The following is a 26768-nucleotide window of genomic DNA, read 5'->3' on the forward strand; positions in this document are numbered from 1 at the left end:
TTGATATCATGATGTGAAAGAACCACCAGCTGCTGGGGCCCGGCGTGGAAATAGTGTGGAAATGTCAAATATCAATGACGCGAGTGAACCTTAAATTATGGGTGCAACAACTGTTTTACAGTCCATCCACTGACAAATCTGCAATCGAGCTGCGATAGACCCTCCCGCCCTTCATAACAGCGAGTAAGTGATTTTCTGGCCAGTCTAATATAGTCACGTCTTCGAGCGGATTAGCGTCAAGGACCAGTAGATCGGCATATGCCCCCGGAGCGATCGTCCCAATGAGAGATGATTTTCCAAGCATTTTAGCTAGAAGCCATGTGTAAGACTTGTGCAACATTCGTGGCATGGCGGCTGGGCAATACTTATACGCACCTGGGTTTGTTGTTGCATGCTTTAAAACCACATCGGAGGGGAGGACACCAGCGCGGACGGAAAACTCCTCCGTTTGCAATGCGTGCATGGAACTGAGTAGGTCTGATCCGCTGTCATTTTGGTTGTTACTCGTCTCTTTGCACGAAAGCATCGGACTTGCTAGCAGATTGTCACTCCTGCTTCGTGGGCGATCTTCATCGCATCAAGCCCTTGCGATTGGACTTGCTCATTCTTGATCTTTCCGCTAGGCGGGAGGAAGTCTTCGAACGGCGGTCGAATCATGATCCCTAAGTGCCAATATTAGCGGCGAGAAACGAGTGTAGCTTGCAACATATACCATAACAGGATAAAGTAGGCGTTAGCTAAGTTGAGGACGTCAATAAAAAACAAAGGAATTACAGAGTTTTGGCCTACATAAACTCCCTTCGACGCCATCCTAAGATTGTACTGATATGAGCATTATTGGATCAAAGGGAGCGGAAACACACAGATTTGCAGTTGGCCGGTCAATGAGATTACCATGTTCGATGCCAGTAGCGCCGTTGTCAATAGCATGACGGACAGAGTCTACCGTATAAGCATGGGCGGTCACTGCAGTGATTCAGCAATGGTTTGTCGACTACTATGAGACTGCACAAACTCACCCATCTTGCCCCCCATCTGTTTGCATGTAGTAGTAACGGCTTGAATCTCCTCTGCTGTAAACTGGACACTCTCGATGGTGTCAGTTTCCGATGCAACGCCGCCACCAACCATGATCTTGATAACTTGCAGTTTGGTGAGTATAGAACATCGTTGAAGGGCACCTTACAATCGGCCCCGGCCTTGAGTTCTTCTCTCGTCGCCTTCAGAATATCAGGAACACCGTCGACTACACGTCCGAGGCCCTTTGCAGCGCCATGTCCTCCACAACACCCAGTGTGGCTCTCGCTTGGAGTAAAGTCTCCATGGCCGCCTGTTTGGGACAGTCCTTTGCCGCATTGAATCAGTCGTGGACCCGGGATTAGCCCTTCCTCGATAGCAAGTGCGATCCTCTTTGAGGCGCCGCCGGTGTCACGCACAGTAGTGAATCCTCGAAGCAGCATTTCTGTTTGGTAAGATATAGTATTTGGACTAGACAACGGAAGAACGAACCCTTGAGAACATAGGTGGTGCGGAGATTGACATCCTGTTCTGAGGCTGAAAAGATGTCCATCATATTCTGCCCTGGCTCAGCCGTAGATTAGATAAACGGTAGGACACACACTTGGGAGCCTGGTACAGCCGTAACGTGGACATGACAGTCAATCAAGCCGCTTCCCCGATATAAGCCCGCGATTAACGTTCGAAATTTCCACCCACGGACAAACGTAGGCGCCTTGAAGGTCGACGATCTTGACTTGATCACCTTCCCTGGTAGGGCTTGGCTCGGCTTTCGATGGCTTGATAGCCGCCACAAAACCCTTCTTGATGTGAATATCTTGCAGTCCGCCCAAGACAGAGCTGCTTTCTGGCCGCACGATGCGCGTATTTACGAGGATGAGTTCTTCCGCCGGAGCCCGCACCCACGGCTTCGCAGCGAGTTTCGGTAGGCTATCATAACAGATAAGTGCACATTTCGCTTGGCAAAGCCGACGCACAGGCTTGGACGTGTCTCGATTGGTGGAGTTAACGAAAGTTGCATGGTGGGAAGCGGGAAGAAACAGGCTGTCCCGATCGGGTATAACACCTGCCAAATTTGGAAGTGCTTACGCATGACTTCCAAGTAATAAAGTCATTTGATGCCGGGGACATAAAGGGTCGGATCTCACTGGAATAGTAGCACACGACCCCATAATTCGCTCCGTTATGCAACGCCGCCAGTCTCTCTTCAACGCTCCCGACGGACCTGGAGAGAGACCGCTGCTCGTTCTTGTTTTCGGTGCCTCGGCAATTCTGCTGTTGCTTTCCTTCGCCTTGACGGTTTGCGTCGACGCACACGACTCATGGCCCGGCGACCATGCAGAGAGTACCAATGCACTCACACCAATTCTCTTCAGCATTGGCCTCTTGGGCGTCTCCACAACCGGGACTGTCCTCTTGTACGACCTTGCAGTCAGGACTTTCGCTGTACGTGGCAGCCCTCAGATTTCTGACACATGGGCAAGGGAGGCGGTCGTGACAGAGGAATCAGGGCTTGCGACGGCTCGCTATTCAACGAACACTCAGTCTTCGTATGGAACAGTGAGGTCGAGTTATTGGTCCGACGGCCTTCTCGCTCTTGAAGCTGGCTGGGCGCCGGTTTTCGCAATTGCCGCCAAGGCTCCCTCCAGAGCAACATCGCGGCAAGCGACCGCAGGCTCATCGGCAGTCTCCAAAATCTCTCAGAGTTCAATTCAGCTGTCGTCAAACGAAGCGGAAACAAGTGTAGAAGTATCGGAGTTGCATGCCGCGGCGGACCGCGGGTGACTGGGTAACAAGTAAGCCATGTTCTCTTGTTTCAAACTCGAACTAACCCTCGTTGAGTGGATTATACCCTGTTACGAAGCAGCCCACAGTCATATCAATCCGAGTCAAATGATTTCCTATGGGCTTTGGCCATGGGCTAACCCACCAAAACTGTTTCTTTTTACTGGAATTTTCGGAGTCTAGAGGGCCGCAGGGAGAAAAACGGACTAGGGGGGACCATTGTCTCGCGCCGTGGGACGCAAGAGATAAGCTTCAGGTGGTCGCGGAGCTGCGGAGCTTGAGACGTCGAGAGTAAAAAGCAAGAAACAAGTTGTTCGACAGTTGTTGATCAATTTTGTACGGAATACCAAGGCACGATCACATGACACTCTCCCAAACTCACTGGTCACGACGGCGGGGCTTGAGCTTTAAGTACGACTTCGACCCTGTGTGGATATGATGCAGTGCACGACATAAGGGAGAGCAAAGAGCTCAACAAAGTATGCAGATCCACTGTTTTCGTGTGACAGATGTGACGCTCACATTTACTTTCGACAGCTTTCGACGATGACCACATCTGAGCTGGTCCCTGCTCGCTGATTGTCTAGAAACCCATACAGAGCGTGGTTCCCCTGCACTCAAGGAAGCGGTCTGTTATCTTGTCTTGAGCATACTTTTTCTGATGCGAAAGTCTGCTCAGCAAAAATGGCTTGGAGTGGTCGTGGGGTCTCGAACACAAGAAGTTGAACGAACATCTGCAGCTTTTTGGTGCGCCTATATCTACTACACTCCTTTATCACCCCTCCATCTCAATATCTTCTCAGCGGCCGCGGAAGATATGGAGCTTTTAACAGACGAACGGGTTTATGTGTCCCCTCATACCACTGACATACGTCGCATCTATTTTGGGAAGAGACCTTTGCGTACGCTCGATTTTCCAAACATAACCACCGTGCATTCGAGTTTTTGTCCCTTCTGCCAGCATTAACGCGCCGACAGCTCTACGCCGGCGCGCAAAAGTTTCGCTATTTTGTGATCCCTTTCGACCCATCCAGTTCTATCTTACCCCGCCGTGTCGAACTGAAGACTCCTCCTCACATCGTCCTTATTCGGTCCACTGCCAAGCTTATGCGGGCTTATCATGGCGCGCCAATGCTACACGACCCCATTGGCAGCGCGTTGGCGGATAGAATTCGCGAAGCAACAGAGCACGATCGTTTTCCTCTTGGGGCAGGGACCTTGCAGTTCATGCGTAGCTTGTACTGGAGGTTTACGCACATGAACCATGTCCATCCCTCATTCCGATCCAACCATTCCGACGACGAGCGGGTGGTTGAAGCAACTCCCGCTCCTGCCTTTGCTCTGATACGCCCTACTAGTAAACCACTGCCAATTCTCGGTGGTAAGATTACCTTTGGGCCCGAACCGCAACGACGGGTCACGGCGAGCGAACTTGGACAGGACTTCAACGAACCCGTCGATACAATAGAGGCAGAAGAGGATTCCGGTTCTGAGGCTGAGGACAACTCCAGTCCGACTTGGGCGAGGGATGTGGAGAAATGGGCCCAAACCACCGAACAGGCAGCTGAGCGCGACGAGAAGATGCTCATCAACGACATCAACTCCGACTGGCAAGAAGGAACGAGGACAGTCACGAGTGTGGACTTGGCCATGCCGGACTACCTCACACGTTCAAGCACTCAACTCCATTCCACTAGTGCTTGACTTTGTTTCCTATACCTACCATGTTGCTTTACATGTACTATCGCCATTTTTGTGTATTTCTCGTGTTTTCTACTAGCAGGCTGTACTGATACTATGTAGTACGAGCTATAGTACTTACCATGGTCATGTGTCTCTTGGTCGCGCGGTCACAGTTTGCGCTCGCGCACGGAAAACGTTCGCGCATATCCCCGAATACATCGCTAGTGATCAATTCAATTACACCAGCATACGTCTACAGTTCGAGAGAACATTTCGGACAAATTTTGGTTAGGGCCACAACGATGGGTCACGTGGCGCACAGCTTTCAATTTCTCCACGCATGCAGCGGCGGCGACCAATAATACCTCTCTCTTGGGCTTAGGCTATTTGCGTCCACGGTCCGAAGCAGCCTTCAAGCAGCGATGATGGACCTCTCACGCCCTAGCCGCTTTCCCCCACTAGCAACCCGGTATCCTCAAAGAAACGACCAATACGGATTGGATTGGAGATTAGGCTGAGTTACACTGTCCTTGACCTCAGGCAATAGCAAACCCAGCTGCCTGCCGCTAATCTTTCGAAACTCGCAAACCCCCCGATCATATGGTTGAGCCAACGTCTTCGCTCCGTATCTTCGTGGTTGGCGCAGGAATTGGCGGGCTTGCAGCGGCAGTTGCTCTCCGAAGACAGGGCCACCATGTAGAGGTGCGACTTTGCGATGTCTACTGGCCACAGTCGTCAATCGACCATAGGTCTTCGAGTCTTCTCTTATGAATAGGGAAATCGGTGCAGCCATAACAGTGCAGGCAAATGCGATGAAAGTGCTGGATTTCCTGGGTTATGAGGTGGCCAATCTCAAGGGGGTCGACTTCTTGGGGGTAAGCTTACTCTCTTTCTAGTCTCAAATTCGCTGATGTTCCAATATCCAGACGGTCCGGTTTGACGCAACCGGTGGAGAGGGCATTACAAGGGAGTTCAACTATGAAAATCTGGGTAGAGTACGTCCTTCTTCCTTCTCTCTCTCTAGGTCTAGTCCCTGATCACTTCATACTAGGCAGGATGGCATTGTCTCCGATCCGACCTCCACGACGAGCTGAAACGTCTAGCACTTTCGACAGACGGAGCCGGGAGACCCGTCATTCTTCATCTTGGCCGTGAAGTCGTCTCTTGTAACGCAGATGAAGGCAGCGTGGTCCTCAGGAGCGGTGAAATTCAGCAAGCCGATCTGATAGTCGGAGCAGATGGAATTCATGTTGGGTGGCCCATCTTTCGCGTGGAGTTTATTAACCTGTAGATGCTCAGTCCGTCGTACGGACCGCCGTTCTGGGCTACGAGCAGAAAGCCCTGGCGACCGGACTATCGACCTTTCGGTGTCTCTTTGATGCAGACAAGCTGAAGAGCTTGGACGACATGGATTGGTACACGCAGGGACTTTCAGGTGGAAGGGTAAGCACATTTGTTTATTCTGCCATCAGTCAAAATGTATCTGCAGGCTGTTCTCGCTCCGGGCGAGCGCTTTCGTTTACTGTTTCTGATTCCGTGCCGCCACGGAAAAGTGGTCAATGTCGCCGCACACCATGTAGACGACCGTAACCAGGACCAGCATGGCAAGTAATTCGGTTCGAAGACTACCATGGTGTAACTACAAACAGAATGGAGCGAAAAGGCCACCATGGATGACGTTCGTATCAAATCCATTGATATTGGAAAGACTGAGAATTTTACAGGTTCTGACCGAGTTTTCTGGCTTCCATCCGCGTTACCTCAAATTCTTAGAGCAAGGGCAACAGCCAATCCTCCGTTGGCAACTCAGAGCGCTTCCTGTTCTGCCTACATGGATCAGAGGCAAAGCTCTCCTTCTTGGCGACGCTGCACATGCAACACTTCCCACTATTGGGCAAGGCGCTGGAATGGCCCTTGAAGACGCTGCAACTATTGCCCTCTTACTTCCTCAGGGATCTAAAGTAGCCGATATTCCAGAGCGTCTGAAGGCATACCAAGAGCTCCGCAAACCAAGGGGAGAGTTTGTAAACCGGGAGTCGTTGGAACAAGCGACGATGCCGTCCAGAAGAGGATTTTATGAACGATGTGAGTTCAAATAGGGCTAGCCTGAGCGAAACCCGACTTATGGTTCCATCAGCGAGAGAGCAGCAATTGTTTCTTATCGGCTTCGATGTCATTGAAAGCACCAAGAAGTATTATCAAGACAATTTCTTCTGAGGTATGCATTGACACGCTGAATGACGAATCTCAAAACTTACTCGAGTCAGTACTTGTACCTAAACGTTTTGTTTTCCTGATCCGTCACTACGCAAGTAGTTGAGTGATAACCACAACTCGAGAAAACATGGGACGCACAATTTAACCACTCGATATTTTCGATTTCCTTGTCCCCCTCATGTTCCCTCTCCTTGTTCTTCCAACCATAATACAGCCTCAAGCTTAACGCTAAGACGGCCGAAGCAATTTGGGTCACGAGCAGCACGATTTTAGCGGGTATATACTGTGGAGCGTCTTTAGGCTTGAACAGCTGGGGCCCAACGATGTTCCCGACTGAAAATGCCCCAGAAACAAGTGCGTTAGCGGCAACACTAAGGCAATTAGACATAAGATGAACGAGAGGGAGAGGAAAAAATGTACCGCTTTGTCTGCCCGGCAACGTTGGAGGTTGTAAGGGAGAAGATCAGGAACAAGTTGGGGGTTATCTTCATCATTGTGTGAGACGCTGGTCGCTTTGTAACGGCGAAGCACTTACAGCGTTGACTAAGTAGATGCCTGCGAGGAGTCCGGCCCGGTTATACGAAGGAAGGAATGACATCAAACCGGAGCCTATCGCAGCGAAACAAGTAAATAGGGCCATAGAGAGTGCTCGGGCGTTGTATCTATGAGCAATATACGCTGTCGCAAGGGCCGATATCAAGGACACCGCGCCGCTGGGTATGTTTAATAACGCGCTTCGTTGCGAGGAGAAGCCAAAGTTGCGGATAAGGGTTGTGGAATAGAAAGAAACGACGCCGGAAGACAGAGAGGTGAGAATGACGAGGCAGGTCAGCAGCCATATCTGCGGGTCGAGAACAAGTTCGCGTAAGTGCTGCCATTTGAAGTGGGTGTTTTTGATTCCCGTCTGGTTGACGGCAACTCGCTGAATGGCTGCTCTTTTCTCTGCTTCTGTCAGCCAAGAAGCATCCATCGGCGAGTCTGGCATCGAAATGATAGCCCAGACACCTGCTGCTGCAGTAACACAACCGAGAACGATGAACATGATGCGCCAGCTCGAAAGGGAGTCGTGATGGACATGCTGAAAACCTGCGATTCTCATCAGAATGCGCGAAAAACTTCAGAAAATACGTACCCCAAGACATCAGGCTGCCGAGCATTTGGGCAATGCCTAACAAGTTAGAACCAGTTTGACTCTGCATTGGCCAGCACTCACTCAATCCGCAGTACCAAATTGCAAAGCGGAAAATTGCTTCCGACTTGGTGTACCACATGCCTGACGAACGGTAAGGCAGAAACGGGGCCAAAGTCAGTGAAATACCGATGATGAGCATGAGACACGGCGTCGTAGCTGCCTCCAGAATACCAATCACCACCCTCGTCGCAACCAGTCCGTGAAAGTTGTGGACTGCGGCAGTGGATGCCGTCACGACGCCCCAAAGAATGATGTTCAATCCTAACCACTTGCCTGGTGGTACTTTCTGCACGATATAACCTAGACTTATGTTAGCGGCTTGGGAGAGAGAGAGAACAATGAACGACGCACCAGTGGGGAGCTCAGCGATGACGTTCGCGATGTACATTGAGCTGGCAGCGTTATTGAAGTCATTTCCGACCAGGCGAAGATCTGGATTGAAGCCCATAACTGCTGCATACTAAGGCCCAAGAGGACAACAGTCAGCGTGAACCAACGAAAAGTCGGCCAAGAAGTACTTGCGTTGATATCACTGCAGAGGCATTAGCCGTCAAGATCCTGCTGTAGACGGTGAAAAACTTGCAGCTTGTCCAAGACCTGGAGTGTGTAGATCGCAAGAGCGATAGGCACGATGTGTCTGTCAATTCTGCGGACGAGTTGGGTGTGGTCCACGGATGCATGTATAGTTTGGCTGTCGGGTTGTTGTTCCAGATAAGTAATGGCGCGGTCCAGACTAGCTGAGCTCCTCTTGCCATTCAACCGTGGAGTTTCTTCCAATCTTTTGTCCGAGGCCATTGGAGCAACAGTCTCTTCCAACCGTGGTTATTTTAGGTTGGAGGGAACACTCTTGAAGATTGACCCACTTTCAGCTTTGGTGAGTGAGCTGAGAAGAAGAGCGGGGTTATTGCGCTACCCTCAGGACCCAGTGCTAGGTGCGTGTCCAATTCGTTCGGTCCGAATGTCGGAGAAGGACGACACGGGCCGAAGTTATTTGGGGGTCAATTAAATGGCCAGTCTTCGAAATTTACATCAACAGAGTGTGGCATCGAAGCCTTCACGAATTGAGGAGCACTGGCAGGTCGCAATGCAACTTTTCAGTCTACATCGATATCAACCAAGGAAGGATTCGGTATTCGGGGGGGTCATTCAAACTGGAGTTGCACTCACGAGATTTGGGTTGAAACACTTCATGGGTTGAGTGTGTGCGTAAACTAAGACTTGAAGCTCTGCTCAACAATGTTCGTGTCAGCAGAGTAAGCGGCCAGTGACGGCCCGGATGAGGCTGTCCAAGGCAGTGTTTTTCGCACGCACTGCCTCGTATCGCGTAGACTTCGCTGAGCAAGACGCGACGGTCAGCGACCTTGGCTGGCGCGCATATAGAAAGCGCGACGAAATGGTGAGTGAAATCAACAATATCGAGATCGACACTCATGGAGTCCACAGCTGCCATACAAACCAAGCCCAAACGATATAGGGCACCAAAGCCTCGTACTCCTGCTCTGCGGAGAGGGAAAGCGTGTTTGAACTGCCGGTATGTGACTTGTCTTTCTTTGTGTTGCCTTGGAATGACGCGTCAAAAGGCATCTAAAGATTGTGTGTGCTTGTTGCTCTTTTGGCTTGCTCTAATCACGATTTTCCTTGATAGCGCTGCGACGGTGTGGTAAGTCCCTTCATTTTTTTTCGTACTCTCTCACTAACAAGCTCTCTTCAGCAACCTATTTGTGGGAACTGTGTTCGCCTGCCCAAGGACGATCAATGCACCTACAACTTCACCGCCTCTCGCCGGAAACGCAATCAAGAACATAAACAAGCTGACTCTGCTTGTTGTTCCACTGGCTTCGACTTTCCTCTGCCAGATGAATTCTCGGACTTTGCATCAACCTCAAACCTTTCGACACCGGCTCTATCTCCAGGAGCGCTTTCGTCAGGTTCGTGGCTTGTTTTACCGGACACAACAGGCTAACTTTCCATCAAGACTCGTTATCGGAGGTAGCCTATGGCGATTTTGAGCTACCGACGGAGACCGTGAACCAGTTGTACGACACCTGTTGTTTTGTGATGACATTTGCTTATTCTCCACAGGGTCAGAAGCTTCATTGACAATGCGCAACCCTTTGGGTTCTTCCTCGATATGAACTGTTTACGGACGGTCGCTACTCCCTCCGTTGAGCTTCTCCTGCTCCAAGCACCTCCAGCGAACTCGTTACTTTTTGCAGCAGCGCTGCTGGGTGCTCGTCTAGCCAACCACACACACTACGAAAAGATACTCGTTCGACGGGCTAGCGAGTCCATTCTGGCCGAAGTTTGCTCATGGGAATCATCACAATGCAACACTTCAATGGCTGCAGAGACAATCCAAGCGCAACTCCTCCTTGCGCGTTATTTCCTTCTCGATGGACAGACACTGGCCGCCAAAGTTCAGGTCAGCGGGGCGGAGGCGATCGCATTGGGTCTCGAGTTGAATGAAGACCATCTCCGGTCGGCCGCATGGTGGGCCATTGTCGAGCTTCAGACGATGCTGGATGTTCCTTCTCCCTCTCTACCTGCGGCAACCTCTTCTTTTGTCGGTCCAGTACCGATGATGGCAGACCGTGAACCATTTTTCGCTGGCTTTTACAAGTCTGGGGAAAATATACCTCCCATTTCGGAGCTCGATTGGGAGTGGGCCGAGCATGCGTTGGGGCATTTATCGGATCCAAATCATTTCCCAATCTTAAGTAATAATAACTTGTGACGGCTCCGAAGTCAAGAGATTTCCTTATTCGGATCCTTGGCGGTCTGTTTCGACCTTTTCCCCAGTCACCACAGGTTAATCAAACTCTACACACTTATACACCAATCTGTACTCTGCTTTATGGTGATATACACACTTTTTAGAGATGGGGAATCAGCGAGCTCCAAGAAAAGTCTACAAATATGCCAGAAGGAAGGTCCCTTTCCCGCAACGTCGCGAATGCGAGCACTAGTAAGACCACCCGCGCCACGACGTAGCTGAGGATAGTGAGATGGTTGATGGTCGTGAACGTGTTGGCGACCTGCCGCCAGACAAACGAGGCTGGGTGCCGTCGCCGCAACCGTCTAGATAGAGCGTTGGCCAACAAAGCCAGCGGTGGGCAGCCAATAACTGCTACTGCGCCACATTGCCACAGGCGGGCTATTACGACAGACGGGAAGTAGAGAGCCCATGCCCCGCAGTGGACCGCGCCGAACAACAAACTGAGGATGAATTGGAGGGTGAGTGATGTTCCGTGGGTGGAGTTGGTGCTATTTTCCGAGATGTTGCGCCGCCCATTGGCAGCAGGTCCGAGATCTAGGAGCCAAGGGCCTGTCCAAAAGATGGGCACGGCCATATATTTTTCGATTCGTGGACGCCAGTAGTCGGAATGGAAGTTGCCGAAGAAGATGGCAGTGAGAATGGATGCGAGCGACCGCTGGAATCTTGAGTTGGGCAGTAACTCGCCGCTGCTAGCGTTCTCGAGCAATTCACTGTGTTCGCTATGGGTGATTGTTGAGTTGGTCTGGTCACCCTCATCCTCCTTCCCTGGCGCCGGCGTCATCGAATGAATATATTCCTATCAGCCATGATTAGTTTGCTTCGTTTGGTGTGCTGGAAGACCTACCCGTTCACGCCCGACTGATAATCTGATCGCTTCATTCACGTCCTGGGGTTTGTCTTTCCACAGCCACCATGTGCAGAGTGGTATCAAAGCAAAGGCAACGGTGGCTACCTCCAATTCGGACAACTTGAATGGCAGCCGCAACAGGAGTCGCGCCAAGATTTGGACAACAAACCAGACCAGCTGGGTTAGCGCGATAAACTTGGTAACAAGGTCGGCCTTGCTTTTGTCTTCGATGTCTGCGACGTCAAAGGCGCGAATGACATCGATGTAGACGGAGATTTCGGCGTATGAAGTCAACTTTGAAAGGGCCGCCCGTTGGTGTTGCAAAGCCACCCATAACGATAAACCATGCCTGTGTTTTGTGGATGTTGTAGGCTATGTGGATTTGAGCAGGACTCGGGGGGGCTAGAACTTAGAACATAGCGTACTTTGGACGATCTGTTTCATGTTCAGGTATTGTCGAAAGGCCAGGCCGAATGTCACCTCTGGAGCGATCAAGCCAATGAGAAACATGATGAGTTTGGGGTAAACGTCGCTGATTTGTTGCACGATCCATCTGCGTGGAGATTCGGAAAATGAGAGCTCGTTATTGTAGCGACCACGCCGGGTCCTGGGCACGTTTGGATGAAGGGAAGAATAGGTCGAGAGGATAACGGTGGAAAGACAGCTAATCAGGATTCCAGCGATTGTGCGGCAATTGTCGATATCGCGACATCGGTTCCCGATAAACTCTGGTAGCCCAGATTCCGACATGCGAGAAGGGGCGAAGATATAACCACACTGTCGGTTGCTGTGGTTAAGTACATATCCTTAAGCGCTCGCTCAATGAATAGTCGTGAGAATGCTGCAGATCGAGCATCAGGGAGGACGAGTGGGTTGTTAATGGGCTCGCGAGTTTCAATAGGAAAGAGCACCGTCTGCTGTAAGTATGAAAGGCAAGTAAGTTCTGGTCAAGTGGTCAACGGTGTGACCGCCATCAAACACTTCCTGCACGAAACCGCCAGCACACTCTCCCACTCACACTCCTTCTTCTTCTTCCGTGCCACGTAGACCCTCCCTTGACGAGAAAGCAAGCAAGATGGCAGCCAGCAAGCCTTTCGACCCCAACACCGCCCAAAACCACATCGATGTATGCACTATTAGCTCTCCGACGATTGGCTGCTGGCTAACATACGGTCCATAGATTGAGAAACAGTTGCGTTTTACCGCCGCCGTATAGCACAGAATCTAATAACGCGTGGTTAGGTTCGCCGTCAAAGCCGTTGAGCAGGCCCAGGTCCGTTGGCAGCCTCTTCCCCGCATTCCCTCGCTCAATATATTTCCCCACAGACGTATTGGAATCTCATTGAGAAAGTTCCCCCAACCGAACTCAAACTCACCAAGTGTGTCTTCCGGTTCCTCTTTCGCGCCGGCTCTTCTGACATAGGAATATTAAGGATTGACGATGAGATTTACGAGGACACACTCAAGACCTTTCCCGAGCTTGCCGAGAACGACTACGCGGGCTTGATACAGCTTGATGAAGAGTGGATGAAGAGTCCCTCAGGCAAAGAGCGCTGGCGAGAATTCATTGAGCGGTTAGCTTTACCCTCATCACATTTCGGGTGAGCAATAATGGTCGCAAAAGGTACAAGAAAAAAGTCAAGGACTACAACTTCGGGTCGCTCATCCGAATGAATGCAAAGGAAGAATACGTCGAGAAGAACACAATCTTTGGTGGGCTACTCGCTTTTGCCCTCTCGCTGTTGCTGACGTGTCCCGGCAGTTACTCGGATACAGGCAGGTTGCCTTTGGTATTTGAATGTCTAGTGCTGATCACTGCTCATCTCCAGTTCTACGCTTTCGAGGTTCGTCTCAGTTGTCTTCTAGTTTTTCTCCCCATCCCTGACCTTTTATCAGATTGCCCGCAACAGGCTTGGTTTGAACGACACTGCCCACGATCTCGCTAAGGCCGAAGCCGCCAAAGAAAAGGCACAGAAGGAGAAAGAGGCCGCAGCTGCCGAGAAGAAGAAGCGCAAGTAGGGTGGTATACGATGGAAAAAAGTAACGGGAATTGGGTCACGACGAATGCGGTGTGTATGTCGTTCTCGATTCGTGCGTATACTGATGCTGACGCAGTTGTCAGACCTTGTAGCATACTCTATTGATATTTGGTATCTATGGATTTGGAGCTCGCGGTGATAAGTGTGGTTGGATGAGTAACTCTGGCCTGGTTCAAATCCAAATGAAGACAGGTTCTGAGTAGTTAACAATCCGGGCTTGCCAGAATTAAGCCTCCCTTTCAACATTCAGTGAAAGACACGGGATAAAGTTTTACTACAACTACTGATTAAACAGAGAATGCGAAAATAAAGTTCCTCAAATAACGCCGTACTGCTTCAACTTCAACAGATACTTCTGCACGCGGCTGTTCACCTGCTTCGGCGTCCTTCTCCCACCCATCGCTCTCGATATCTTAGCGTAACGCTGTGCATCGTCATCCGGGATCTCCTCCAGCAATCGTTCGAGTAAATTCTGCTCTGAGGTTGTCCATTTGAGCTTGAACGTCTCCGATTTAGGCTTTGCCTTTGCTGGTGGGCGACGACGCTTGCCCAGGACAGATGGAGGTGCAGGGTGAGGGTTTATGGGTGACGGTGAACGAGAGGGGACTGGGGAGTCATGGCCTGACTCGCTGCCCTCGGATTCTGTCCAGTCCCGGCCAGTGTCGTCTGTGTTTAATGGCCCTGAAGGCAACGCGGAACGCGGTGGGATACGTAGAACAATAGCGCCGTGTTTCTGGTGAGAGACGGTTATTCTGAGCGTTGTTGCGCTCGCGAGAGTTGATGAACGGCGACGGGTGTGTATTCCTGGCTCGTCACTACGATCAAGATTCTGTCTTTCCAACTTGGTGGAGATACGCCGGGTTCGTTTGGGTTTGGCAAGGGCCATCGGGATAGGAGAGGGGCACTCATCGACATCCACGATAGTGCTACTTCCAGCGCTACTTCGGGCGTCGTCTGGTGGCTGTTGTGGTGGGGGTGGTTGCGCTGGTAGCGCTTGTGGCTTGCGACGTGGGGTACGATTCTGGTGGGTGCGACGGATGAAAAGGCCAGAGGGACCGCGAAGAGGCGTTGGTCGGGCATTAGCGTCAGGCGCGTCGTCTGGCTCGCCATACAAAGCAATGACGGGGTCGATAATCGTTTTCCGCGCGTTTCTGACAAGCTTCTGCAGCTCTGACAGCCCCGGGTTCACGGGTGGCTTTGGCTTGTTGCGCGCGGTATAGACAGCAAGCGCGTTGCGACCGAGTAGCGTGAGCGGCTTGGGGTCTGGGTTACTGAATCAGCCTGAGTCAGAAAGAGAAACACCATTGCGCACCTTTCCTCGCGAGAAGAGACCAGTCAAGTTCTTCTGGAACAGCTCCAGACTGAACCTCGGCCTCGCCCAGTCGAAAGGCATCGTCATTGAGCTACCCGTTACTATCAGTAAAGACAACATGAAAGGGGGCATTGCCAACGCACTTGTTCTGAGAGGGTACTGGTATCCACGATAGACTCGGCCTTGAGCTTGCGAAGGGTCTGGATGTCCGCCTTGGTGCGCGTCAAAAGGGCCCTTTGCTGGTCGATGAAAGCCTTCAGCGCATTCAGACTGGTCAGGGAGGTCAGCTGCGGCGGTGCTGGGGAGTGCAAGAGCCAAACGTTTTGGCTCTTGGATCGTCCAAGTCCATGGCGCGGTCATGGGGGATGAGAAGGAGTTTTTGGAAATAGGCGCTTGGCGGATAAGGCCGCCGGACAGATTGTGACTCCGTCACGACCTTAATGCGGCAATCCATCACGGCATGACGGTGATGATGACATTGACCCTGACAACGACGGCGAAGTTCCTGTCATACTTACAGACTATCTTTACATGCTAATAAGGGTGCTCAATTCTTGTGGGCTGAGGGAACACAAAAACCCAAATAATTGTTTTTGCGTAGCCGAATGATGCTGTCTGCTTAGCCGACCACTCAAAAATGCTCGGCTAGTTATTCGGCTATGCAAAAACAGTTTTTGGGTTTTTTGTATCCCCCCAACCCGCAAGAATTGAGCACCCTTAATAGCTTGAGGACTCAAAAAGCAAATGCTACGGTATAGGACTGGAATCAAATTAGACCTCAAGCAGCCAACCATGGAAACGGAGACAAATCCAGAGGCGTGCTTCCTTCAAGGTGTGATACTGGCCATTGGTTGCCAAACACAGACCCCGAGTCCGAGTCAGCCCACTCCCAGTTGTGCTCCTTGGTGGTAGGCGGGGCTGGGATCTTCTCAAGACGGTCAGAACAGAGTTCTGGGTCAAGAAAAGAACATATTGTCGCAGAAAGCCCCTGCAGGATCGTTTGGAGCTCGACAATGGCCCACCACGCTGCCGACCGGAGTTGGTCCTCGTGCATTTCGAGGCTAAGCGCGATGGCTTCCGCTCCGCTGACCTGAACCCTGGCCGCAAGTGTTTGTCCACTGAGAAGGAAGTAACGCGCAAGCAAGAGTTGCGCTTGGATTGTCTCTGCAGCCATTGAAGTGTTGCATTGTGATGATTCCCATGAGCAAACTTCGGCCAGAATGGACTCGCTAGCCCGTCGAACGAGTATCTTTTCATAGTGTGTGTGGTTGGCTAGACGAGCACCCAGCAGCGCTGCTGCAAAAAGTAACGAGTTCGCTGAAGGTGCTTGGAGCAGGAGAAGCTCGATGGAGGGAGTAGCGACTGTCCGCAAACAGTTCATATCGAGGAAGAACCCAAAGGGTTGCGCATTGTCAATGAGGCTGCTGACCCTGTGGAGAATAAGCAAATGTCATCAGAAAACAACAGGTGTCGTACAACTGGTTCACGGTCTCCGTCGGTAGCTCAAAATCGCCATATTTTACCTCCGATAACGAGTCTTGATGGAAAGTTAGCCTGTTGTGTCCGGTAAAACAAGCCACGAACCTGACGAAAGCGCTCCTGGAGATAGAGCCGGTGTCGAGACTCGAAAGGTTTGAGGTTGATGCAAAGTCCGAGAATTCATCTGGCAGAGGAAAGTCGAAGCCAGTGGAACAACAAGCAGAGTCAGCTTGTTTATGTTCTTGATTGCGTTTCCGGCGAGAGGCGGTGAAGTTGTAGGTGCATTGATCGTCCTTGGGCAGGCGAACACAGTTTCCACAAATAGGTTGCTGAAGAGAGCTTGTTAGTGAGAGAGTACGAAAAAAAAATGAGGGGACTTACTACACCGTCGCAGCGCTATCAAGGAAAATCGTGATTAGAGCAAGCCAAAAGCAAAGCAACAAGCACACACAATCTTTAGATGCCTATGGACGCGTCATTCGAAAGCAACACAAAGAAAGACAAGTCACATACCGGCAGTTCAGACACGCTTTTCCTCTCCGCAAAGCAGGAGTACGAGGCTTTGGTGCCCTATATCGTTTGGGCTTGGTTTGTATGGCAGCTGTGGACTCCATGAGTGTCGATCTCGATATTGTTGATTTTACTCACCATTTCGTCGCGCTTTCTATATGCGCGCCAGCCAAGGTCGCTGACCGTCGCGTCTTGCTCAGCGAAGTCTACGCGGTACGAGGCAGTGCGTGCAAAAAACACTGCCTTGAACAGCCTCATCCGGGCCGTCACTGGCCGCTTACTTGCTGACTTTCATTCAAATGTCAAGTATCTTTGATTCATGCAATAGTCGCTTCCGTGGCAACCAGCTATTATGAGTCCGAATCCACGTCCATCTCCTCCTCATTTTCCTCAAATTGAGGGAACGGTGCTCTTCCCAGTCTCTCCCTCGCAAACGGCCCATCATCTAACTCTAGCTTGAGCCCCAAATCGACGAACTTGTCTAGATCGTTTTTCACAATCGGCATTGTATCCCGTGGCTGCTGAGCAAAACACAACGAAAGAGTGTGCACTCGGGACATGCCATCAACCCAACTCCACCGACGTTCAACCAGGTCAGTCAGCATCCACGATTCAGCTAGATCTCTTGGACAGCCACGCAGCGTGATCGCTTCAAGGTCGCACAGCTTGGTCTTCTCTGAGTCTGAGCCTGGCCATCCCATAGTGACGATCTCGTGAAATGTTCTGAAGTCTTTGCGTCGCCAGTTGTCCACCTGAAAGTCGAGCGTTTGCAGCGTCGGTAGTCCCTTGAACCATGTCATTGCTTGTAGAGGGTTTCTTGACGAGTTTTGCACAGATAGAGAGCGGATAGAACACCCACAACGGGCTATAAGTTCACCGATTGGAGTGAAGCTCGGGAGATCGACAAAGGAAAGGTGGGAGAGTAACGGGGGGTGCAGGCCTGCGAGAATGGCTACGGGTAGTGCAGTGTTGTAGTGAAGAGACTTGAGTTGTGACAGGAAACAGCTGGAGACCGTTGGTTCCTGCTCCCGCTCTGTCTCGACAACACACAGCACCAGCGAGGTTAATTCGGGCATCAGCGCCAACATTTCGAGGATACCACAAGAGGATTGGCCATTTAGTTCGAGGGACGTAATCTGGGCTAAAGGAAGTGCGAGTTGGTAGAGCACGAAAGGAACGTTGATCTTGAGTGCGTGCCAATTGGGGGCTGAGATATGTTCTCCGTCTTCCATTGCGACATCGCCTGTGAGCCAAAGTGTTTCAAAGAAGGGCAACGTAGACGCGGCATTGGCGAGGGAAAGAGTAACGGAGTCGGCGGTGCAAAGGTCTACGTGTCGCCATTGCGCTGAATGTTTGACTAAAACGTCCCAAACCGCATCTGCCGTCTCATCCACAAGTATGATGCTGAAATCTACTGGAAGGCCGCCGGAACGGGGCAGCCAAGTCTGTAAAGCCTCGCTCGCCGATTTGACGCGGCCGCAATGCACTGTAACGCGTGTCCACATTTCGCAAGTGCTCCAAACGACATTGCGCCACTGCTTGCAAACGCTGGCCAGTAGCAGGCGGTAGGACAAACCCCGGCCCATGGAGAACGAATCGAGAATTGCGAAATGTTGGTATTCCGAAAAGTCTGCATGAGCTCGCACCAGGATTCTCGAGAGGATTTCTGGGGGTAATGTGTTGATGGGGTAGACGATGTCTGACAGCAGTTCTTTCTCGCGACGTAGCTCACTACGGGTAGCAGCAAGCTGTTCCTCTAATGACGTTATCTTGTGTTCGAGAGCAGATATGTTGAAACGAATGACAGCTGCGGCCATGGCGGGTCGAACTCGGAGTCGAAAGGAAAGAAAACGAAGTGCGTGACTTAGACTCGATAGTCACGGATATCTTCGATGCTTGTCCATTCTGCGAGTAATAGTTAAAGGACGTTCAGCGCATCTCAAGCACCTGAAAAACAAAGTCCAACGAGAGGAAGACTTCAGGAAGGAATCTACTCCGTTCATGATCATCCCGATATCACATGATGCTTTGATTGCAGCTTGACCTCGACCTCATCGAGCCAAAAACTCTATCAGAACATGCCTCTCCAATGTGGAAGCAGCCAACGATCCAAACCATATCTCCTGCTTGCACTTCCCGTGTTCTGTATGAACAAAACACTGTGTGGAGCTCTTTCTCAGGCGTGGGTTCATCTGCTCAGAGGCTGAATGTCTGTTCACGGTGAGGCACAGAAATGAACGGCAGAGTAGCTAAACAGCCCCATAGCTCCGTGCCATGTCCCACCCGTGAACATGTGGCGAGTGGAAAGATGTACATATGCCGGTCCGACCGCCAAAACGTCCTTCGTCCATGACCCTCCGATAACATGCCCGCCCTCCCATTTTCCAGCTCTTTACTTGTTCAGGCGCCGGTCGCCATTTCTTCTGACATAGGGGACCGGTGTCATGACATCGACGGTTGTCGTACGGTCATACAAATTCTTCTGAGCTGCATCTCCACCGTCATCCTCTCCACTTACTCCTCCGTTCATCCGAATGTCCCTCCCACTCGAAGAGACCAACGGGAGAAATCTTTCTGGAAAGAACACCGGCAGTGGAGCAAGCAAAATTTCGCGAATTTCAAACCCAAATTCGTCATGTTCCTTGTCGCTCTCGTGGCGCCAGAGTTGATTTTTGGTCTTGCTTATCGACAATACGCGAGTGTAAAACAGCTAATGAAAGGTGCGAAGCAGTCTCCTCATGCCTCCATCGCTAAACTCCTCAGCAGATTTCAAACTGAAGAAATCTCATGCGTGGCTCTTAGTAATGGGTGGTTTTGCGACGTCAGAGGGCCACCCTCTCTTCCGTCAATCGGATGTGATGGCATATCGCGAAGCAATGGAGCGACAAACACCGGTCGAAATCAAGGACAAAAGCAAAGCGGACCTTCTTTCGAAGCTTTTGGCTCTGGCTCAACTACTGTGGTTTGTACTACAGATTATGATGCGGGTTGCCACTGGCCTTCCGCTGTCGGAACTGGAAATCGCGACTGTCGCCTTTGCCTTCATTCCTCTTTGCACGTGGTGGTTTTGGAAGGATAAGCCGAAAGATGTTGGTGAGGCGATTCGACTGGACATTGAGCCAGGGAAAGAATTGGGTCTGAAGGTATGCACTTCCTCTGGTTTAAATCTAGTCTTATGCAGTCCTTCAGCAGTTGGGCAATCAAGTCGTCCGAACTAGTAGTCAAAGTCCACTTGTCGTTGAGGTATCCACGTTTCTGTTGACTCAAGAGTCGCTCTCATCATGCTTCCTTAGGTTAAAGCAGAATTGGATGCAAGCGATAGTGACAGCGATACAGTCGTGTCCACCTCGGACGCTATGAGTGGTGAACCAGACGATCCTCCCAGATCTGTTCCCGGGTATAAGATGGAAGAACCCGGCAATGGTCTCCAACACCAAGTAACATTTCGGTGTCGTTAAGGTCACCAATTCACCAGATATTTCCTAGACATCTTTATGTCGCAGTGGTACAGATACCACGCTGGTCGAGTCCGAGGTTGGGAATGACGGTTGCGAAACTCGCCACACTGAGGCAAGCCAATCGTGTTTGGATATTGTTAGAAGCTGATGGCTTGAATCTAGAAGCCTAAGTCAGAATACGGCCTACTCGCCCACCAATCGTGGTCCCAACAATTGGGGGTACTTCTGACCGCAACGATCTTCGGGACCTACCCAAAAACACCCGAAATGAAACAACGAACGGCCGTGCCCATATTTTGGCCAGGACCATGGCCAAAAAACAAGTCCGGAGTCTCCGCTACCCCCTTGCAAGCCCTTGCGTTACAATTCCTGATCTCCCTTTTATTTGGCGCCATACACCTCCTAGCGTGGGACCTCCACTTCCCTTCGGTCATCGAGCTCTGGATGTGGCGGGCGAGTGCTACAGCCATCATCATCATCCCATTATTTGGTCTCATTCTCGCAATGGCTTCCTCCGGGCTGAAGAACGGTGCACTGCGTACAGCCGTCATGTCGACCAACCATGTTTTGGCCGTAGTCTATATCCTCGCCCGCATGACTCTACTCGCGCTTCCGTTTACCACCCTCCGCAATCTCCCGTCTGGGGTATATGTCGACTTTTCGTGGAGCTCCTTCATTCCCCATATATAACTTCAAGCTTGTCTTGCGGTGCCAGCGGCCTCAGCTTCGTTCGCATATATTTATGGCCTTCGTTTCTCTTTCACGCTCTGAATTGAGCTATTGTGTCTACATGCCAAGTTTGTCCTTGACACATTGTAAGCTCGTCTTGGTAGATTTAGTCTATAGTATAGTATTCCCCACTCCTTTTTCTTAGTTCAAAGTCATCAGCTGCAGTGCTTGTCACGTAGCGGATGATCCTGGACTAGTCCTGGATACCCATGCTCTTTTTCTACCATGGCGGCGACATTCAAGTTGGATCGGAAACTTCTTCATGCTTCATGGTCAGCTCTCAATCATCTTCCGATTCCGTCCCGTCAGCCCACTCCTCTGAATCGTCTTCGAAAACCCCTCTCCCCGTCATGTCCATGGTACCGAAGAATATCTTGCTGATGTTTGGGAAGGCGTCTTCGTAGGGCTCCATGAGCGTTCTCCCCCCGTCGCGAATACAAAGCTCCTGCAGGGCACATCCAGAGCGCGCAATAAGCGCGGCAAGGGCGTTGATTGGCTCATTTCCTAACATGCATTCGGGTACTTCAAGCAGCTGTAGGGCGGGAAGACGAAGTTTGAGTAGAGCTAGGTTGCCGTATGAGTCGAGACTCAGAGTAAAGCGTTCCGCCAAGTGATATTTCCAGCGGAGTAATAGGAAGGCTTGCAGGTGGGGAAGATGAATGATTGGAAGCGCTTTGAAACTGAGAACACCAATGTAAGTTGACATGTGGTGGACAATAGTGGGGTAAGGACTGACTAAACTTCATCTTCATGAGAAGTCTTCACTGGAGCTATGGTTGCCCGACAATGGACTAGAAGTTGACAGTTGCGAAGGACAGTAACAAATTGTCGCAGCTCTATGCTCTCTAGATTCATGACTGTCAGCTGATACCAAGGTATTATGTCGGTATATGAGTCGCGGTCAAAAGACAATCTGACCACCTCGAGTGATGGTGCTTTTTTGGAAAGAGTTTGTTGGAGCCCACTTCGGAACATCCGGAAAGCGTATCATAGCCCCATTATTCTTTCGGGAGACGACGGTTAACGAGTGAAGGAGTGGCATAGGACCGTCAATTGCGTTGAGATGAGGCATTGGGTGCATACAAAGAGAGACGTGTTGCCATCGCGACGAATGTGACGCGAGGAGCTCCATGACCATGTAAACATATGGCGAATCATGTTTCCCTTCACAGACGAGAGCAAAGGAAAGTGGTACGGGGTCTGAACGTTCGAGAAATAGGTTGACGATTTTCAATGTCGACATTGACGCTGTCGAGGACTTGTGGGGGAGAAGGGTGATGATGAACGAGCTCCAAAGAGTGCGCGTGTTGAGTGCGATTTCGCGCCAATGATGACAAATCTGGGCAAGGACAAGAGGAGAATACCGACCCAGCAATGGAGCACGTCGAGCAGAGCGGAAGTGGGTAAAGATGCGTGAGATTATCTCCTTCGGAAGTGTCAGGACGGGGTACTTGTATTCCTCGAGCTCCCACTGGATGTCGTCGACTTCCTGCTCCAGTTTCGCGAATTCTTCTCGCTTTTTACGGAGGCGTCCAAGAACAAGAGCCTGACGTTTGCGAAGGGAGTCTAGACGAAGGGAACTAGCTGCATGACGTCTATGAAAAGAGCCTTCATTGATTGGAGACAGAAAACGCACTCATAGTGAAAGTTCTCGTCTTGTTCACGTTATGTCACATTGCACGTGGTATGCTCTGTCCAGCCAACTTGAAATGACGTCAGATATAACATTTCGCTCCTCCCTCCATGTCGTGGCTAGCACTTCGGTCGACGGTACAACTCTGCAGGCGGAGGTTGCCATGGAGGCTCTACTCTACAACGGAGAACACCTCTGTCAGCCACTCGCAATTCCTTGCCACTGCGGGTCCTCAGAAAAAGTGGAAAGAACGAGACAACGAGGATGGCTTGGAAGATGGTATCGGTGCGTTAGCATCTGTCTGAGCCGGCGCTTGCGCTTATACTCATCCAGGAAAACTAAGTCCAACGTCTTCGCACTTATTTAAGCTCATTCTCCCACTTGGCACTGTCAAGGTTGACGCTGAAAGCCGGTCGATATCCAGAGAACCAGCGAAAGAGCATACCCTACCACCGACTGTCCTACTTCTCCACCCAGCGCAGCCACTTTCCCACATTGCACGCCTCATACAAGCCTCTGAACCATTTGCCCGGGCCAACCCCCCGCCCAGTGTTTCCTTCCGGAGTGGTCATGGCAGCCATCGCCATCGCCCAATACCACGAAATCAACTCCTTCGATGGTCAGATTCGACGGATGTCGGGGATTTCATTCGCGACGCTGCGAGGGCAGCACATTTTTCTGTCCACATCACCTATGACGACGCTGAATCAAATGGTGTGATCCTCGATGTCCAAGTTCCCACTGCTGCCGACCGCACTCGCTTTCTTCGACGAAGACTCGCTCATGCAGAAGCTGAGCTGGCGGAAATGGAGAAACTCAAGAGGACATGTGATGCGGAGGCTCATCGTGGGGCTCGCAGAATGGCCACTGCTGGGTTCGGAATGCTCGTTGTTTATTGGGGTGTTGTGGCCCGCCTAACGTTTTGGGACTATGGCTGGGATATCATGGAGCCCATAACGTATTTGTCTGGACTGAGCACGGTCATTTGCGGTTATCTTTGGTTTGTTTTGTTCTTTGACTCTCAGTCTCTTTTGCTTTTGCTCATTATCACTTATCAATCCTCGCAGGTTTTTGTATCAGGGTCGAGAAGTTTCTTATTCCTCTGTGCTGGACACTTCCATATCGACAAGACGACAAACGCTGTACAAGGCACATGGCTTAGACATTGAGCGATGGTCGGAGTTGCGAGCAGAGGCGAGGGCATTACGGCGAGACATAGGGCGCATTGAAGAAGACTACGAGCCTCATGAAGAAGAAGACGAGGAGGCGGAGGAGGATGATAAGAAAGAGCGAGAGGCATAATTTTGGTGAGTGAATCACTTTACAATGGGGCCTGCTGCTGACGAGTGCCAAGGATGGGACTTATCTGATAGCGTGTTAACTCTCTAATCAATCGGTTTTGGCAATGAAACATCCGTGGAAGCAAGACATTGACGTCACCACGTTGCCCAGACTCGGGCCGCTAGAAGGATTTGCCTCTGACTTCTCTTCCCTTCTGCCACCATGTCAGTATCCGACTTGCCGAAGAACGACAATGAAAAGAAAGTCGAGGAGCAGGAAGAGCAGGATGTCGAGCTCCCTGTCTTGGAACACAAGACCGGAGAGTCCATTATCCGCGAGAAGATTGACGAAGAAGGCTCTGACTCGTTGAGAATCATCAACCGGCCATGGCGAGTCAAAGGCCCTGCTGTCTTTTGCGTCTTGCTATTCACCAGTGAGCTTCTCATCTCCGTCATATTTTCCGCCTCACGCATGCGTTCAGTTGGCTCAAATTGGGCGTCGGCATCTCTGTCTCCGCTCAAATCCACACTCAAGAAAGAGCTACACATCAATAACGCACGATATGGAGTGGTACGCCGTTGTCCACTAGCTATGATCTATCTAAACCTGTCGGAGATTGCTTCAGCAAACTCCCTTGTCAATACCGTCATGCCCGTCATTGGTGGTGTCGCAATTGACTGGTTCGGCCCAGAAATGGGCTCTTTGTTATCTTCTGGTGCGTGCTTGTCTTTCTGATACCCACACTCCGTCTCATTCCCGAGTAGTTGCAGTGTTACTAGGCACTCTTATAAGCGGGATCGGTGCCAGCAAAGCCAGCTTTGGTACGTTGGTTGCCGGTAATGTCATTATGGGTTTAGGCTCATGTTTGTATTACTCTGCGCGCTTTTCTCTTGAATTGACTTGAAGACAGCGACAATCGAGACGTGTCAGTCCAAGCTGTATACCCATTGGTTCTACGGAAACCATTTAGGCCTAGTATATGGTGTCGATATCGCCTTTGGCAGGGTCATCAATAGTACGCTTAGTGCTGCTTCTGTGAATCGGTATATACCGCTGACCTTGCTATCAGCCGTTGCAAAGGCAACCTCAGTGCCCATAGCCGAAGGGACACATTGGTGGGGCTGGTCAATTTGGATCTCCGCCATCATGTCCGCTTGTACGCTGCTCATTAACATCATCTACGTCGCGCTAGAGCGCAGGCTACCTGCTCCGGCACGATTGGTACCGACCAACGACAAAACTAGTCGAAAATTCTCTCTAGCCGCCCTTGTGTCCATCCCAGCGGCATTTTGGATCATCACACTGACCCAGTTGCTCCAGGCAGGAAATGTAGGTGCCTATGGCAGTATAACTGCGGATATTATGACCCAAACAAGAGGATCGACTGCTCTTGTGGCTGGATATACGAGCTCGATTAGCCAAAGTGCGCTTTATGGTCACCTGAGTTTACCAGCCTAACTCTCAAACTTAGTTATACCTATCTTCGTAACCCCGTTCGTGTCGAAACTATGATCCTGATCGACGCTTAATGTTCTATATTAGCTGCGTTGGAGCTCTCTTCGATAGATTTGGCAGGCGAATGTACTATGTGTCGGGGACTGCCGCCCTTTGGGTTCTGGTCTACTCGCTGATGGGCTTTACCGACGTTCATCCTCTTGTTCCGTAGGTTGTTCTACCATGTCGATCCTACAGTGGAACTAACCATGCCTCACTAGGACGATCCTCCAATCTGTTGCGCTCAGTTTCAACGCCATACCCTTCATCGCTGCCATTCCTCTGCTGGCTCCTTCTCAGACTTATCTCGGAACGGTGCGGTTTTCCTGAATTCGTACCCTGATCGAGGTCGTGACTCAGCGCCGCGATCCAGGCTTTCGGCGTATGGAAAGCGTTCAACAATGCTGGGTCCGTTATAATGGACGTCTCCGCTGGTGCGATCCAAGACCGCACTCCCACCGGAAGGCATACGTGAGCCGTTTCTAGTGTGTTGGTTTTTTCTTAGATTGGTCTGATCATGCATCAGCTACGACAACGTGCTGTACTTCCTTATAGCGCTCAAAGGCGTGGACTTCTTCTACGGACTGGTCTACGACGCGCTGGATCGAAGGTATTTTGGGGGCGTGCTCAGGATGTCGGAGCGTGAGCGCGAAGCTCGGGAGGACGAGGATGCGAATAGCGGAGAGAATCTGAAGGGAGTTGCTTTGAGACGCCCTGTGAGGATGTGGACATTCGTGGGCTTGGGGATTATGGGAGCAATGATCGTAGTTGCGTGGGTACTTTACTTGTTCTATGCTAAAGGGACATGAAAATTAGAATATGATGTTTTCCATGTAATGAAGCAGTATGATAGATAGCATCATCGAAGTGGGGGTTTGGGACACAAAATATTTCCCCAAAGAGAATTTAACTTTGAGAAATACTGTACCAATCTGACCGCAAGTGGGGCGAACACGTAACCCATCGAACTCGAAATGTATGGTGCCGCCGGGCTGATCACCTCCAAATCGGGACAGCTGACTAATGGCTGACTAAGCTGCTCAACGCAAAATTCCGCACTTTTCTGGCAGAGCTTATGTCATACTTTATATAGGGATTATATAAGCATGCTCATTCTGCAGGTCTTAACTTTTTTATTTTTGAGTATTTTTTACAAAGTGTCTTAAAGGATTGTTCCTAGGCCTAATATAAGTGTTTTCATTAGAGGAATTGTCTGCCAAGACATTCCTTCCCCACACAGTGAGGCCATCAATTCAATGTCCCAAAATGGTGGTGACTAGGGCATTGGCACCATAACAAGTTCATCAGTGATGAAA

At 50.8% G+C, this 26768-nt stretch overlaps 14 protein-coding genes across 14 annotated transcripts; 7 read left to right on the plus strand and 7 right to left on the minus strand.

Annotated features, from left to right (window-relative positions):
* Nucleotides 1–115: 115 nt before the first annotated feature.
* MIND_01204900 (Amidohydro-rel domain-containing protein) lies at nt 116–2110 on the minus strand (the record flags this gene model as incomplete). The annotated part of the gene is made up of 12 exons (XM_037368557.1): nt 116–309; nt 376–485; nt 536–662; nt 713–737; nt 790–811; nt 864–966; nt 1020–1142; nt 1187–1462; nt 1510–1576; nt 1622–1670; nt 1717–1947; nt 1995–2110. The coding sequence occupies 12 exons, from the start codon at nt 2108–2110 to the stop codon at nt 116–118; spliced, it is 1443 nt and encodes a 480-aa protein (XP_037215483.1).
* Nucleotides 2111–3473: 1363 nt separating this feature from the next.
* On the plus strand, nt 3474–4506 carry MIND_01205000 (uncharacterized protein; the record flags this gene model as incomplete). Its single annotated transcript, XM_037368558.1, has 3 exons — nt 3474–3549; nt 3606–3733; nt 3781–4506. The coding sequence occupies 3 exons, from the start codon at nt 3474–3476 to the stop codon at nt 4504–4506; spliced, it is 930 nt and encodes a 309-aa protein (XP_037215484.1).
* Nucleotides 4507–5085: 579 nt separating this feature from the next.
* On the plus strand, nt 5086–6702 carry MIND_01205100 (FAD/NAD(P)-binding domain-containing protein; the record flags this gene model as incomplete). The annotated part of the gene is made up of 9 exons (XM_037368559.1): nt 5086–5187; nt 5235–5360; nt 5412–5480; nt 5537–5734; nt 5785–5928; nt 5975–6089; nt 6135–6163; nt 6210–6570; nt 6623–6702. The coding sequence occupies 9 exons, from the start codon at nt 5086–5088 to the stop codon at nt 6700–6702; spliced, it is 1224 nt and encodes a 407-aa protein (XP_037215485.1).
* Nucleotides 6703–6748: 46 nt separating this feature from the next.
* MIND_01205200 (MFS domain-containing protein) lies at nt 6749–8689 on the minus strand (the record flags this gene model as incomplete). The annotated part of the gene is made up of 10 exons (XM_037368560.1): nt 6749–6789; nt 6841–7073; nt 7123–7187; nt 7238–7788; nt 7835–7870; nt 7916–7975; nt 8021–8194; nt 8246–8354; nt 8417–8426; nt 8478–8689. 10 exons carry the CDS (start codon nt 8687–8689, stop codon nt 6749–6751), a joined length of 1491 nt encoding a protein of 496 aa, XP_037215486.1.
* Nucleotides 8690–9324: 635 nt separating this feature from the next.
* Nucleotides 9325–10628, plus strand: MIND_01205300 (Zn(2)-C6 fungal-type domain-containing protein; the record flags this gene model as incomplete). The annotated part of the gene is made up of 6 exons (XM_037368561.1): nt 9325–9425; nt 9475–9487; nt 9540–9554; nt 9606–9822; nt 9870–9930; nt 9977–10628. The coding sequence occupies 6 exons, from the start codon at nt 9325–9327 to the stop codon at nt 10626–10628; spliced, it is 1059 nt and encodes a 352-aa protein (XP_037215487.1).
* Nucleotides 10629–10767: 139 nt separating this feature from the next.
* On the minus strand, nt 10768–12267 carry MIND_01205400 (uncharacterized protein; the record flags this gene model as incomplete). Its single annotated transcript, XM_037368562.1, has 3 exons — nt 10768–11466; nt 11515–11889; nt 11950–12267. 3 exons carry the CDS (start codon nt 12265–12267, stop codon nt 10768–10770), a joined length of 1392 nt encoding a protein of 463 aa, XP_037215488.1.
* Nucleotides 12268–12493: 226 nt separating this feature from the next.
* Nucleotides 12494–13536, plus strand: MIND_01205500 (DUF757-domain-containing protein; the record flags this gene model as incomplete). Its single annotated transcript, XM_037368563.1, has 7 exons — nt 12494–12643; nt 12698–12708; nt 12760–12790; nt 12844–12896; nt 12951–13091; nt 13142–13361; nt 13414–13536. The coding sequence occupies exons 1-7, from the start codon at nt 12593–12595 to the stop codon at nt 13534–13536; spliced, it is 630 nt and encodes a 209-aa protein (XP_037215489.1). The 5' UTR covers nt 12494–12592.
* A 336-nt stretch (nt 13537–13872) lies between these two features.
* MIND_01205600 (SANT domain-containing protein) lies at nt 13873–15217 on the minus strand (the record flags this gene model as incomplete). Its single annotated transcript, XM_037368564.1, has 4 exons — nt 13873–14819; nt 14869–14959; nt 15012–15138; nt 15189–15217. The coding sequence occupies 4 exons, from the start codon at nt 15215–15217 to the stop codon at nt 13873–13875; spliced, it is 1194 nt and encodes a 397-aa protein (XP_037215490.1).
* Nucleotides 15218–15646: 429 nt separating this feature from the next.
* Nucleotides 15647–16961, minus strand: MIND_01205700 (Zn(2)-C6 fungal-type domain-containing protein; the record flags this gene model as incomplete). Its single annotated transcript, XM_037368565.1, has 6 exons — nt 15647–16298; nt 16345–16405; nt 16453–16676; nt 16729–16743; nt 16797–16811; nt 16861–16961. The coding sequence occupies 6 exons, from the start codon at nt 16959–16961 to the stop codon at nt 15647–15649; spliced, it is 1068 nt and encodes a 355-aa protein (XP_037215491.1).
* A 246-nt stretch (nt 16962–17207) lies between these two features.
* MIND_01205800 (F-box domain-containing protein) lies at nt 17208–18674 on the minus strand (the record flags this gene model as incomplete). Its single annotated transcript, XM_037368566.1, has 1 exon — nt 17208–18674. One exon carries the CDS (start codon nt 18672–18674, stop codon nt 17208–17210), a length of 1467 nt encoding a protein of 488 aa, XP_037215492.1.
* Nucleotides 18675–19222: 548 nt separating this feature from the next.
* On the plus strand, nt 19223–21005 carry MIND_01205900 (uncharacterized protein; the record flags this gene model as incomplete). Its single annotated transcript, XM_037368567.1, has 6 exons — nt 19223–19577; nt 19624–20000; nt 20047–20100; nt 20151–20294; nt 20344–20427; nt 20478–21005. The coding sequence occupies 6 exons, from the start codon at nt 19223–19225 to the stop codon at nt 21003–21005; spliced, it is 1542 nt and encodes a 513-aa protein (XP_037215493.1).
* A 319-nt stretch (nt 21006–21324) lies between these two features.
* MIND_01206000 (Short-chain dehydrogenase/reductase family protein) lies at nt 21325–22690 on the minus strand (the record flags this gene model as incomplete). The annotated part of the gene is made up of 4 exons (XM_037368568.1): nt 22681–22690; nt 22010–22628; nt 21781–21957; nt 21325–21724 (listed from the first exon to the last, which is right to left on the minus strand). Exons 1-4 carry the CDS (start codon nt 22682–22684, stop codon nt 21325–21327), a joined length of 1200 nt encoding a protein of 399 aa, XP_037215494.1. The 5' UTR covers nt 22685–22690.
* A 97-nt stretch (nt 22691–22787) lies between these two features.
* MIND_01206100 (MCU domain-containing protein) lies at nt 22788–23979 on the plus strand (the record flags this gene model as incomplete). Its single annotated transcript, XM_037368569.1, has 3 exons — nt 22788–22962; nt 23011–23677; nt 23745–23979. The coding sequence occupies 3 exons, from the start codon at nt 22788–22790 to the stop codon at nt 23977–23979; spliced, it is 1077 nt and encodes a 358-aa protein (XP_037215495.1).
* A 201-nt stretch (nt 23980–24180) lies between these two features.
* Nucleotides 24181–26261, plus strand: MIND_01206200 (MFS transporter; the record flags this gene model as incomplete). Its single annotated transcript, XM_037368570.1, has 11 exons — nt 24181–24391; nt 24440–24528; nt 24574–24673; nt 24723–24821; nt 24869–24973; nt 25028–25381; nt 25430–25451; nt 25501–25620; nt 25674–25767; nt 25826–25923; nt 25979–26261. The coding sequence occupies 11 exons, from the start codon at nt 24181–24183 to the stop codon at nt 26259–26261; spliced, it is 1575 nt and encodes a 524-aa protein (XP_037215496.1).
* Between the last annotated feature and the right edge of the window lie 507 nt (nt 26262–26768).

Source organism: Mycena indigotica (assembly GCF_014461135.1).
Source record: "Mycena indigotica strain 171206Taipei chromosome Unknown Mind.scaff0011, whole genome shotgun sequence".
Taxonomy (NCBI): domain Eukaryota; kingdom Fungi; phylum Basidiomycota; class Agaricomycetes; order Agaricales; family Mycenaceae; genus Mycena; species Mycena indigotica.